The sequence below is a fragment of the Desmodus rotundus genome, chromosome 6 (assembly GCF_022682495.2).
Source record: "Desmodus rotundus isolate HL8 chromosome 6, HLdesRot8A.1, whole genome shotgun sequence".
NCBI lineage: Eukaryota > Metazoa > Chordata > Mammalia > Chiroptera > Phyllostomidae > Desmodus > Desmodus rotundus.
Window position 1 is genome coordinate 63,396,621 of NC_071392.1, and position 14,178 is coordinate 63,410,798.

General features: G+C 35.0%; 1 protein-coding gene across 1 annotated transcript in view; it reads left to right on the plus strand.

The window, feature by feature from the left end:
- Window positions 1–13,358, plus strand: part of TES (testin LIM domain protein) — a 59,776-nt gene extending 46,418 nt beyond the window's left edge. Inside the window, exons 3-7 of the mRNA XM_053926633.1 lie at window positions 4,246–4,498; window positions 5,365–5,700; window positions 6,616–6,831; window positions 7,228–7,386; window positions 13,071–13,358. Of these exons, the coding sequence (XP_053782608.1) occupies window positions 4,246–4,498; window positions 5,365–5,700; window positions 6,616–6,831; window positions 7,228–7,386; window positions 13,071–13,259 (1,153 nt within the window). The 3' untranslated portion in view covers window positions 13,260–13,358. The remainder of the gene's footprint in view (window positions 1–4,245; window positions 4,499–5,364; window positions 5,701–6,615; window positions 6,832–7,227; window positions 7,387–13,070) is intronic.
- Window positions 13,359–14,178: the final 820 nt, after the last annotated feature.

The window sequence follows — 14,178 nt, forward strand, 5'->3', positions numbered from 1 at the left end:
ATGAATTTTAAATCCAGAAAACTTATTAAATTCTTATTGATGCTAATACATTGCATTTTATGATTAGTCATCTTTGAATAACAACAGTATAGTTTCTTTCTGATGACTCTTTATAATTTCTATTTCTTCAATTTTTCGTTAATGCTGTGATTAATACCCACAGGACAATATGAATGAAGTGGTGGTAGCCAGGTTGCTTTCTTGCTTTAGATCCTAAAATGAATGTACCAAGTATAATATATGCTGAGAGTGGGTTTTTTCCCAGAAATCCTTTGTAAAATTCTTTTAAGTTCTCTTCTCTAGCCAAAATTAATGAACAAAATGAAATCAGGAGAGATATTGAAATATGTTATTGAATGCTTTTTCTGAATGAGAAATAAACATTTACTTTATTAGTTGCTGCTATTATTTATTTTCCTTCCTTGTATTTTAGGTGTAATTTGCATTTTCCCCAACTTCTTGAATTGAATACTTAGCTCTCTTCTTTTTAATTTGAGCACTTAAGCTATAAATTTCCTCCTAAGCATCCCTTTAGATTTGTTGTACAAGTTTCAAGAAGGTTTTTTTTTCTGAAAATATTTTTCTTTTAATGACTATTGTGATAGTTTCTTTCAACATTGAACTTTTTAGTTTTTTTAAAGAAGTATTTTCTAGGTTTTTTTTGTTGTTGATTTTTAGCATAATTGTATTCTGTTCAGATAATGTGGTTGATGATCAATCCTTGGACATTTCTTTAGACTTGCTCTGTGGCATAGTTGTGCTAAGTTTTTCCAAGTGTTTCAAATACTTATTAAAAAAATGTGTATTCTCCAGTCACTTGATCTGACATTAGTATATGTCTGTTAGATAAAGTTTATTAATTGCCTTATTCAAATCTTTATTTCTAATTATTTTAGTTTCCCTGTAATGATGGATTTGTCCATTTGTTTCTTATAGTTATTGTCACATATATATTTTGAAGTTAAGTTATTAGGTTGCATTAAGTTCACAATGGTTACATCATAGAGATGTTTTTAAACTTTTGTCATTATGTAGTAACTCAATACTTGTTAAAGGAAAACTCATTAAAGTCCAATTTGTATGGTATTAACATAGGTATCTAACTTAATTTTTGCTTGTATTTACCTGTATTATCTTTTTGCACCTTTATGCTTTTATCCTTTCTGTGTCCTTAAATTTTGTTTCTTTTACCACAGCATATAGCTGAACTTGTTGTATTATCCATTAAAGGCCATTAGCTTTTAATTGGAGAATTGAGTCCATTTATTGTGACTACTGATATATTTGGATTATATCAACCATTGGAATTATTACTTTCCACATGTCCTAATTTCCTGTTTCTTTTTTTGTCCTTATTGCCTTCTCCTTTTAAAATTAGAGATAATCTTTAATATCAATAACTACATCAAATGTAAATAGTATAGCTAAACTAATTAATAGACTGGAATTGAAAGAGTATTTTTATTTTTCCCATATGGTAATTTTTATTTTTATTTTTTAAATTTATTATTGTACAGTTAAGTTGTCCCACCTTTATCCTCATCACTCACCCCTAGCCTGGCACCCCCAACCCCACTCTCACAGCCAATTATTGCTTTCTGTTTGACTAATTGCATTTTATATATTAATTCCATTTTTCTGTTTAGAAGCTATATAAAATATTTCTCTCTTCAGTTATTTTTAACATGCATACTTAACATCTAATGTTAATCTATAATTTTAATACCTTCTGACACTGTAAGTATATTAGAATGGTTCCTAAATTTCTCAGATTCCCCCTCTACTTTATATGCTATTCTTGCCTTGATTTTTGGTTTGTTTTCAACACCACAGCTTTTTTACTTCCAGTTTCCTCTTGCCTTTTCCAGCTTCTGCTCTTCTGCCAGACTCTTTCCTGAGTCCTCACCTTTTCCCTCCACTCTTCCCCTGGGAAGTGAATGTGATCTGCTCAACTCATAATGCATATGTATCCAGTAGACCCTGGCTCTTGAGTACCAGGCTGCAGCTTTTAACACTAGATCTATATATCCTACAGTGTACTTGAGATCTTTACCCTTTCTCACAGACATTTCAAAATTAATAATAATTCAGTTTTAGAGTCCTTTCTTCAACTGTTTCCTCCCATACCTCAGATCTGTTCTTCTGCATTTGGGCATTTCAAACTTATCAATAGACCAGTTGCGGAGACTTTCATTACCCTCCTCCTTGTCCATACTTCAGATCTGTTCTTTTCCATCTGGGCATTGTGAACTTATCAATAGTTCGGTTTTGGAGACCTTTCATTACTAGCCCCCCATACCTCAGATCTGTTCTTTTCCATTTATTCTCTTAATAAATTACATTTCTTCTTCCATCACTCATTCCAGAGACCTGGTTCATTTTATGACCTCATCATTTTTTGACAAACCAGGCCTTCCCTTCACCATCACTACATCCAAATCAACCACAAATTTTAGTCAATTTTACATTCAAGGAGATCTTAAATTTGTTCCTTTATATATACTCCACTGTCAAATACTCTAGTCCAAAGTCTTACACATCTTACCTGGACCACTACAAATTCATTACACTTACAAAGTAGTAAGTAGAAAGCCTGTTAGTTAGAATCATGCCACTGCAAACTGGATGCACCATGGACATGTTAATTGGTTTCCCTACTTCCAATTATTTGAATCCCTCATCTTCCCTCCACATGGTGGGTACTACAATTTTTGGAAAATGATAGATCTAATCATGTAAACCCATTAACTAAAAACCTATAGTGCGTCTAGACTCCTCTTATAATGATGACCAGATTCCACATAAAGTGTTCTACAAGTCTCTGCATAATCTCATGGCTCCTCCAGTCCTTATCACTGCCCCATTTCTTCCTTCGCTACAGTCATACCAGCCTTCTTTGATCATGGAAGCTAAAGGAACAATCTCTTCCTAATTTAGGACCACCACAAATACTCTTTCTACCCAGAATGTTTAGAAGCTCCTCTTTTTCTTCCCCCCTTTCCGAATATACACACACATACCCAATTCACACCTATTATTTTCTGCATCCTTCAAATCTCAACTGAAATGTCAAGTTCTTTCCTCATCTTTTCCAACGTGTCCTCTCAATTATACCCTCTCAATGTGTCCTGTACTTTTCTATCACAAAAGAAGTTATAGGGTGTGTATGAATGTGTGAATGTGTGTATGTGTGTATTTGTTTGCCTCCCCATCAAGAGGTAATTTTTAGAATGTCAGAGACTAGGTCTATTTTTGTCACCATTATGTCCTACTATTAAGACATTGCTTGGCACATGGGCACTCATATGTGGCATGAATGAATGAGTGATTATATGCTAAATAAGGCTGGGGGAGCTAGTGGTGTACTTCAACTATAGGAAGAGCAGAAACTTTCATTTATCTCTTTTTATACATAATTGAGCACATGGTAGGTGATCACTAAGTGTTTGAAGAAATAAAAGAAGAGGGAAGAGAAAGGAGAAGAATGGGAAAACAGAAAATGAGAAAGGAGAGGAAAGGAAATTGGAAAGGGACCAGAAAAGGTAAACCTAAATCTAGAATTATAGTCCTTGATAACAAAAGTTATATCAACCTCCCTATCTCTCACTTAAAAAAGAAAAACTTGAATAATGGCTAGAAAATTGTGATGATTAAAAAATATATATGAAACCTCTTGGCTGGGATAGGTATTTTGCTAGATTGGTTGTTGATTGATTGTTTACTTGAGAGAATAAAATACCAGATGAGGTTACTCACAAATAGCCCCCTCGAGCATGCATTCTTAAATCAAAACCTAAATTTTTCAAAGTCTCTTAAAGTGAAGGTACATTTCTATGTTTCCTTACTTAAATTTATGGATAGCTACTTGGTACTGCCCCCACCACAAAAAAGATTTTCCTTTGCATAGTATTAAATGGAATATGTATAAAAGTATTTTATGAAGCCCTGGCTGATGTGGCCACTGGCCTTTGAACCAAGAGGTCACCAGTTTGATTCCCAGTCAGGGCACATGCTTGGGTTGTGGGCTAGGTCCCCAGTTGAGGGCATACAAGAGTTAACCGATCAATGTATCTAGCACACATTGCTGTTTCTTCTCCCTCTCTTTCTCCCTCCCTCCCCATCTCTCTAAAAGTAAATAAATAAAATCTTTAAAAAAAAGTATTTTATGAATTATAAATGTGTGCACATAATTATTATTCATTAGGTATAAATTAATCATTGCCTACTTTTTTCCCAAAATTATAGAAAAATATGTCGTAACTGCAAGTGTGGCCAAGAAGAGCACGATGTCCTATTAAGCAATGAAGAGGATCGAAAAGTGGGGAAACTTTTTGAAGACACCAAGTATACCACCCTGATTGCAAAGCTAAAATCAGATGGAATTCCCATGTATAAACGCAATGTTATGATATTGACCAATCCAGTTGCTGCCAAGAAGAACGTTTCCATCAACACAGTTACCTATGAATGGGCTCCCCCTGTCCAGAATCAGGCATTGGTAAATAAGTGGGAGTGGAGCCCCTTTATCAAAGTTCCTGAATTCCTTCTTTAGGGCAGTTCCTTTAGTTACCTAATCAACCTCAGGTCAATTATTTTTCTGGGATTTACATTACTTTGACTTTCAACTTCTATTATAGTAATCTTGAAAGTGAGATTAGATACCTCATAGAATTTTTCTGTCAAATCTATTAACCTTTTTGAGGCAATGGCCTAAAATTCTTAATAATTAGATGCAAAACAGATGTTTTCTACAAATCTAGTGACTCTTCTAGCTTACACTTGAGAATATTTCTTTTAAGTTGATAACTAACATCTAAAGAATAAAATTTCTGTCATTATTTAGAACTCCAAACATGTTCAACACTATATTTATTTTACTGTGTAAGGCAAAAAAAATGTATTACATAGTGTGTGACACTCCTGCTTCAACTTAGATGAGGCATGTGGAAGTCTTTTAAGAAGGTTGGTTAAATCATCAGAGTGAATCTTGTGATTTTTTTTTTATAATGAAAATGCTGTTCATCCATAGGCCATTCTAAACATGCTGCCTGTGTGTGTTCTCTTACAATTGTACGTTGCATATTTAGCACAAGTAAACTTCAGTAACCTGAATCTTTTCATAAATTGAAGAGAAAATCATTAATTTCAGGGATATGTGTTTATTTTTATTGAACTAGATCTATTTGTTGTACCATTTTTGAATATGTTAATATCTCAGGATATTTACATAATGATAATTTGTTGGTAATAGATAGAGCCAACTTCTTTGTTAAGTCACTTGCTTCTGATGTGTGCTGTAAGATAGTATTGCCTGGCTGATGGCCAAGGCATCTCCCAGTTAACACTGGTCTCCTTGTGGTTCAGGCCAGGCAGTACATGCAGATGCTGCCCAAGGAGAAGCAGCCAGTGGCAGGCTCAGAGGGGGCACAGTACCGGAAGAAGCAGCTGGCCAAGCAGCTCCCTGCCCATGACCAGGACCCTACAAAGTGCCATGAGTTGTCACCCAAAGAAGTGAAGGAGATGGAGCAGTTTGTGAAGAAATATAAGAGTGAGGCTCTGGGAGTAGGAGATGTCAAACTTCCCCGTGAGATGGATGCTCAAGCCTCCGACAGAATGTACATCCCTGGTGGAGACAGAAGCACCATGGCAGCAGTGGGGACTGTGGAGGACAAATCAGCCGAACACAAAAGAACTCAGTATGTGAGTACAGCGGTCATACTGTTGGCCCAGTTGGTGTATTTTACATACACTTTCTCTTTCTTTGAACTTTTTTGGAGGCCGTTCCTCTCTTTCCAAAAGGGAGTAAGTGAGGGAAATAAATTGAATTAAAATCCAGTTTACACTGATTTTAGAGAATCATCATGTTTGAAATCTCAGCCTGAAGCTAAGTTTTCTTATTACTTGTGGACAAGAATAATTGTGAGGTTTAGATAAACATAATAGTATTGGTGTCACGCTAGAATACAGCATTGTAATCTATAATCTGTTTCTAAACATAGTTTAGGTGTTGTTTACTTCTTCCCATAAATAAGAATAATATATGGTCAGGCTAATTCAGTTTTGCTTGTGACATTGGACCTAAAACTCAAACATAAATTTATGTAGATATATGTTCAATCATATTTTTTTAATCTCTCCTAGAGAGGGAACTTGAAGTCTTCTTTTAATGGCTTGAAGAAAGTTGTGACACCAGTGAGCAAAAAACAAGAACTAAACTTAATGTAATACATCTCTCATAAATTCTATTAGCACATCAACCAATAAGAATTAGTTTTGTAAACATATTCTTTTCAAAAAGTACTAATAAGCTGTTTTAGAGATCCACTTAAAATTTAGGTGAAAATTACTATTAGCCATTTTCCATAAGTGACTTTAATTTGGGAACCAATACTCTGTTACACACAGGCTGCAACGGTGAGGTATGAATGGCCTGCAGAAAGCCAAGAGATTCTGTTTCACAGAAATACGAACACCTTATTGTGTACATGGACAAACTATTAATTTCAGTAGAAATTATTTCTCTTGAAAGTTGTTTCTCTGAATTTTTACTAAAGCTACTGATGAGAAATGCCAGTCTTATGATGACTAGATTGTTTGGGATGGATTTCATTGCAGTCCTGCTACTGCTGCAAACTGAGTATGAAGGAAGGTGACCCAGCCATCTATGCGGAAAGGGCCGGCTACGATAAACTGTGGCACCCAGCTTGTTTCGTCTGCAGTACCTGCCACGAGCTCCTGGTCGACATGATTTATTTCTGGAAGAATGGGAAGCTATACTGTGGCAGACATTACTGTGACAGTGAGAAACCCCGATGTGCTGGCTGTGATGAGGTATGTTCTCTAAGGCCACCTGCATGCAGGCTCGTTTTTGTACCCCCACATGGTCCTCTTACCACCCTAAGGCAGCTCTTAGCAATGAGGCAACATGAATTAGCCAAACATCATTTGCTTCATTTATATCCAAAGAAGTTAAATGAAAAAAAGTTTTAATTTCAGTCATTCTGAGTACTGTGTTAATTGTGTTGACTAAGGAAAGAGTGTCCAGAAACATAAAAGATTGATTTAGACTAAACTAAATAATAACCTAAGTTCAAGCTTTTGGTTATTTTCAGACATGAATGTAAGTTGATATATTTGTAGATCTAATTCCTTCATTATATAAAGAACCTAGCTTTATTAATATGTAGCAAAAATATATGATTCATCTTATTTTTATCTTCTTTCCAGCTGATATTCAGCAATGAGTATACCCAGGCAGAAAACCAAAATTGGCATCTGAAACACTTCTGTTGCTTTGACTGTGACAACATCCTAGCAGGGGAAATATACGTGATGGTCAGTGACAAGCCCGTGTGTAAGCCCTGCTATGTGAAGAATCATGCTGTGGTAAGAAGCAGTCTAAGGATACGGCTGCCTTAACTTGCTTTATGATTTGACTTTGTGCCCTTAAGCCTCTCACAAGTGAGAGATAGAAAGTACTACTGTCATGTAGGAAACATGTGATTCTTACCATAAGGTGTTAAAATCCATATAATTCAAAAGCAATACATGTGTTGACTGTGGGCTACCTCAAGATTTCTACCTGTGCAGTTTTACTGTAGATTATAAATGCTACTCGATTATAAAATCCCTGTTTTTAAAAAAGTTTCTTAATGAGAATGAGATTAATTGATTGATTCTCATATCATACAGATCGAATTCCATTTAAATTAAGGTTTCTAGACGCTGTTCGCATTCTCTGACTCTATTTTATGATTTCTGTTCATGTTACTAGACCATTACTAGGACTTTGTTTTTGCTGTTTAGAGTGATGTATTTGCATGGGCCAAACACTTGAGTATTTAATGCAAGACTACATTTTTTTCTTAGATCTACCCTACTTACACAAAGCTACTATTGCATGATGGCCAAGAGATAATTTAGATAATTTAGTAAATTTAAAAAGTTGACCACATATGGTAAATCTTATAAGCCAGGGGATATTAAAAACACAGATATTTACTTCTTCGTATGCAGAAAATACCGAGTAGTTAAAGATTTCCCTGAGCTCTCAAGTAGAGGAGACTCTGGCTAAGAAATAAAGTGACACATTTATATAGTTCTAGGTATGATACTATGAAAACAGGGTAACAAGTTTTAGTGTCAATGCCAATTTTCAACCCTTACCCATTGTCCCCAGCTATAAATTGTTTGTTTGTTTGTTTTTTAATCAATTCTGCCTCATCAGTATATCTCAGGTCCTCACATTTATAACTACTCTACTTCAGACCTTTAATTTTTGTTATTTGGATGATTATAGTGGCCTCAAATGTGGTCTTCCCCCATCCATTCTTGGCCTTATTCAAAGCCACCTTCGATAATAATGGAAGATAATCTTTCTAAACTGTAAATCTGATCCTTAAGCTTTTGCTTAATGATCCACCAGTCTTTTCTTCCCTATTATTTTTTTACTTACTAGTTGACTTATTTATTTATTTACTTATAATCCTTACCTGAAGACATGTTTGTTGATTTTAGAGAGAGGGGAAGAGAAGGGGAGAGAGAGAGAGAAAGAAACATTGATGAAACATTGAGAGAGACATTGATATGTTTCCCCTCATACGCACCCAGGAACGGGGACTGAAACCACAACCTAGGCATGTGCCCTGACTGTGGATCAAACCCGGAACCTTTTGGTCTGTATGATGACACTCCATCCAACTGAACCACATCAGCTGGGCCTCTTTTTGCCTATCTAGCTGCTTCTACTATTAATCCAAACTAAATCATACATTTCCATTACTTACCAGTATTTTCTAGTTTATACACTGTTCTTTTTCTTCTGCTCACACTTACTCCTTTATCTGATACACCCTCCTATTCCTGTTTTACCTGACTATGCCTACACATTTTCCAGACTTGATTTAGGCTTAACGTTTTTCAGAAAACTTTTCCTGATCCCATGCCCCAAGCTCCACCCTTTTCTCTCTGGCTAGGGCTGGATGTCTCTCCATTCTCATGAGTCTTTGCGTGTGTGCTTGCCCAGATGTGTGCAGTTGTTAATATCACTCATCTGTCTGCACTAGACTGTAAGTTGCTGGAGGATAGAGCTTGCCTTTTTATTTCCTTATTCTCAATGTCTGCACCTAGGAAACATTTGAGTGACTGACTTGTAGTCTGAGATTTATTATTTGGTTTGAGGTCAGCATGGACCCTCCTTATACCTGGGGGAAAGATGCTGAATTACCATGTGGCCTGATAACATAATTTAGTCAAAGAACTGCTTCTCTGAATATTATTTTAACAGTTTCTCTAAAGAAGAGGGATATCATAATGTGTATTTTATTGTAGAGTGTGTGACCTTAGTCTCAGGACTAGAATGCATACTCCATGAAGTCAGGGATTTTTGTCTGCTCTGTTTTCTGTTCTATTTCCAACAGTAGAGCAACACATTAGGTACTCAATAAATACTTATTGAATAAAGCTTTAAATAGATGAAGCTGCTTTATTTAACTTTGACAAGCTTCTCTCCATTATATTATATCAAATCAATGGGGAGGATTATAACCACAAATAGATTTTTTTCTAAAAAAGGTTTATAATATAGCATGACTTCCTTTAAAGGTTTACTTTTCTGTAAGATATATTATTGTTCTTTCTCTAATACCAAAATGAACATATCATCAAGGGGACTAAATAGTAATGGAAAAAATATAATAAAGATTACAAAAATGAACATATCATCACCTAAACAAATTCTACCTGATGCCAGATAAAGCATGCAACATGCTAAGTAATGCAAAATTTTGAAGAAGGTTATCTAGTTTAGGATACAGATCTACTTAGATCTTTAAAAAAAAATTTATAAAAAGGAAAGAGATACAAATTACTTTTAGCCTGAAGCCAAAAACTCAGCTCAGAACAAGGCATTTCTTAGGGGGAAAAAATACTAACCTAGGAGGAAGATAATGGGAAATGCACTGTTTGTCTCTGCATGGTCTCTGGAATTTCAGTATCAAATCACCCCCTGCCCAGAATTCACACCCACAAGATTTCCCTGCTGCTAGAGAACTCATCACAGCATGTCATTAGCTATTTCACATTGTGTATACAAATAAAATAAGTACAAGGGCTTGAAAGAAGTAAGAACTCTGAAGTATTTGAGGTTTATGAACACAGAAAGCACATTATCTCCCTGCAAGGTTCTGTAGTCCCCGACCCTTCCAGGTTTAGGAACAATTAGGTATCAGTGATTTTTTAGCTAGGATTACATGTCAGATCTAGGGAGGAATGACAATCAAATTATTAATAAAACTAAATTGTGTGAAACCATAAACTCTTAAATTCATTGTGTTCAATAGTTATGTTTTAACCTAAATAATTTCTTTAATATTATATATAGTTAACAGTAGTTATCTCTTTTATAAATTACAGATTAAAACGTGTTTTATAACAGTATTTTAAAAATGCACAAATATATAGGGCTGAGATAAAGAAGGTAGTTCATGGTCTAAAAGCAATGGAATAAAACATTGAGTGTGAAGGGCTTCTATTTTACATAAACAAATTTAAAACATTGAAAAATTAATATAAAATATAGAAAACTACAAAGAAGGACATCCTAAATGAATTATAAAGTTATAAAAATGAATATATACAACAACGATTGCTTGCATGGCGCAACTACAACATTGCAGGGTATTTGTAATTAAAACACTTATTTTTCTTATATTCGGAAATACTGTATCAATTATGCAAAACCCTTGCTTCTCAAGGAGACCAGGTTGACATAATGTGGGAATTAGCAGCTACAATCTCTGTCATTAGAGGCCATGGAGCTCTAATAAATATGGAAAGTATCTTGTAGACCCGAAATGGATACCTGTAACAAGGCTAACCCACGGAGGCACATCTTCATTTTGAGGTCTTTTCAAGTGAGGAGGCTCAGGCTAAATGACCCTCCTCAACCCACCCATCCCTCATCTCTCAATAATTCCTCACAATCACATTTGAGATATCAAGACTGCTGAATTAATCACTTTCATGTAATTATGGAAAATCTTGTTGATTTTATCACTTGTTATAAAATATCTAAAACAAAAACAATAGACAGTCGCATTGATTCAGAACATGCATCAACAACTAGGCACATGAACTGTCTAGTGTGTTGGAGGTCTCAACTGAGTAGTTTGCTCTCGTATATGATGACAGCTATTCATTTATTTTCTTTACATAATCAGATAAAGAAGAAAATTATGTGTGTTATGTACATTTGTGTTTGTGGATTTGTGGACATCATATATATATACACACACACACACACACACAAGGTCCAGCAGAAGTAACATCTGCTTGAATGTAGTTGGCAGGGTAATAACACGGGTGTAATAATTTATAATTTTAATTTGACCATTTCACCTAAATGTCATATGGTGTGCTTGAGTGTAATATTGTTATGTTATAAAATTAAATGCTTATGATTTTGTAATAAAATGTTTTATAATAAAAAGGGGCATTATTTGTGCTGGACCCTGTATTTGTATATAACATACATACACACTGAATGGTATAGGGGATTTAAGTATTAATATTCTACAATATTAGATTTTACATAAATTATGACATGACAAAACAAAAACCAATTAACTGTGTTACATTTTTAGTGCAAACTAATTATTCTCAAATACTGTCAGTATTTTTAAGTCCTTAATTACTTTGACATGATTTTCACTAGAAATTACTGCTGTTTATAGTCTCATGTGTCATAGGTAAGACTGATAATATTACCACTTCAGCCCTGGCTAGTGTGGCTCAATGGATTGAGCACTAGTCTGTGAACCAAAGGGTCACTGGTTTGATTCCCAGTCAGGGCACATGCCTGGGTTGCGTGTGAGAGGCAACCACATATTGATGTTTCTCTCCATCTCTTTCTCCTTCCCTTCCCCTCTCTCTAAAAATAAATAAATCTTTAAAAAAATTACCACTCCAAAGCTTTAATGAGTGAAGAAGTCTTTTATTAAGACTTTGGAGGATAGAAATTTCTGTATACTCCTTATCCCCACACATGTATATAGCCTTGCCCATTATCAATATCACTAGAGTGGTACATTTTTACCAGGGATAAACCTACACTGACACATCCTAATCACCCACAGCCCATAGTTTACCTTAGGATTCACTCTTGGTGTACATTCTATGGGTTTAGACAATGTATAGAATAGACAGATTTTACGTGTGTGTGTGTGTGTATACACACTCACATGTATAACATATGCACATATATAACTGTATGTGTACACACACACACGATACTGTCATAGAGTATTTTCACCACCCTAAACATCCTCTGTGCACTGCATATATCTCTCTATTTGTCCCACCTCCCTGCCCCATGCCTTTGCTAGGATATCATAATTGGAATGATGCAGTGTGTAGCTTTTCATATGGACTTCTTTCAGTTAGTGTTTTGCATTCAAGTTTTCTCCATGTCTTTTTATGACTCAAAAGCTCATTTGTTTTTAGCACTGAATAACATTTCATTGTCTGAATGTGCCACAGTTTATTTATTCACTCACCTATGAAAGAAATCTTGATTGCTTACAAGTTTTTGCAGTTATAAATAAGGCAACATCCAGGTACAGGATTTTGAGTAGACATAAGCCATCAGCTCTCTTGGTAAATACCGAAGAGCATGATTATTGGATTGTGTGACAACATGATAAGAGTATGTTTAGTTTTACAAAAAACTGCCAAACTATCTTGCAAACTGTACCATTTTGCACTCCCACCAGCAATGACAGAGTTCCCATTGCTCCACATCCTCCCTAGAGTTTGGTGTTGTAGGAAAAATCATAAACATTTTTATAATTACTAATGAACAGGCTGATAGAATATGCTGGAACCACATGCACTGCTTTGTAACTCACCATCAAGACTTTCTGACTTGAGTACCATGATGATATTTTTATAAGCATCAAATCACCTGTTTGGTCATAGTGTTCAGCATATAGGCCCCATTAACAGTTGTTCATTAAAAGATTAATTGGAAGGTCATTCTCATTCTCTTTTTATTTGTATCTTTAACTTAACAGGTATGTCAAGGATGCCATAATGCCATTGATCCCGAAGTGCAGCGGGTGACCTACAACAATTTCAGCTGGCATGCATCCACAGAGTGCTTCTTGTGTTCCTGCTGCAGCAAGTGTCTCATTGGGCAGAGGTTCATGCCAGTGGAAGGCATGGTTTTCTGTTCAGTGGATTGTAAGAAGATGATGTCTTAAGAGGAGAGCACCAAGCAGTATTGAACCATAGCTATCCAAAGTGATCTGCATTTCTACTGTAAAATGCAATTTGGAAAAATAAATGGAACAAAAGAAACTATAAAGGATACTAGAAGATTTTGTTAAGTATCTTTCTTTGCTGTATTTCTCTTACAGTTTTTTTTTCATCTCTACATTTAAAACCTGTTTTAAGCATTTAATTTTAAAATGTAAAGAATGTTATCTTTCTTTAGCTTTCCAGATGTAAAATCACTGAGTTGGAAGCTTGGATTTAATTCATCTTTTTATCCCTATTCCCCTTGTGCCAAATAGTATATATGAAACACTTAAAAGTTAATGTGATGAATAGAGAGATGAGCATTTCTACTTCTATGTTCTTGTTTCCTTCTAGTATAAAATGAAGAGGAAATGAAATTTGCCCTAATGCCAAAGCTCTACATTTATTGCCTCATCATATTCAGTGAGCTTTGTAGTAATACATAGTAAATTCTTTTGACAGAGGATATAGAAATGCAGCATAGAATAGAAAGCTATTATCATTTTAATGCCGATGCATTTGCTATTTCCTAATTTAGGCAGAGGTGTCTTTATTGCATTTCTCTTTAAAAAAAATTCCTACCTCTCAGTATTCTCTTTGTAAGCTGGTGACCTTCAAATGTGGCCTTGAATATTTTATTGTCACATGTGGCATCCACACTTTTTACTTCTATAGATGTTTTTCATCTTGGACTTAAAATCCACTCATTTATATTATGTTTTCAATCCAAAGAACACATATACTTTGTGTAACCAAGAAACTAATTTGTACCAATTGCACTTGCCTGCTGTGATTTGGATATACTCTTTTGCATAGTTTTCATTCTTTTCTAATGGATACTGTCCTATGATGCTTCTAAAGCCTGTTAGTTGGTACACCAAA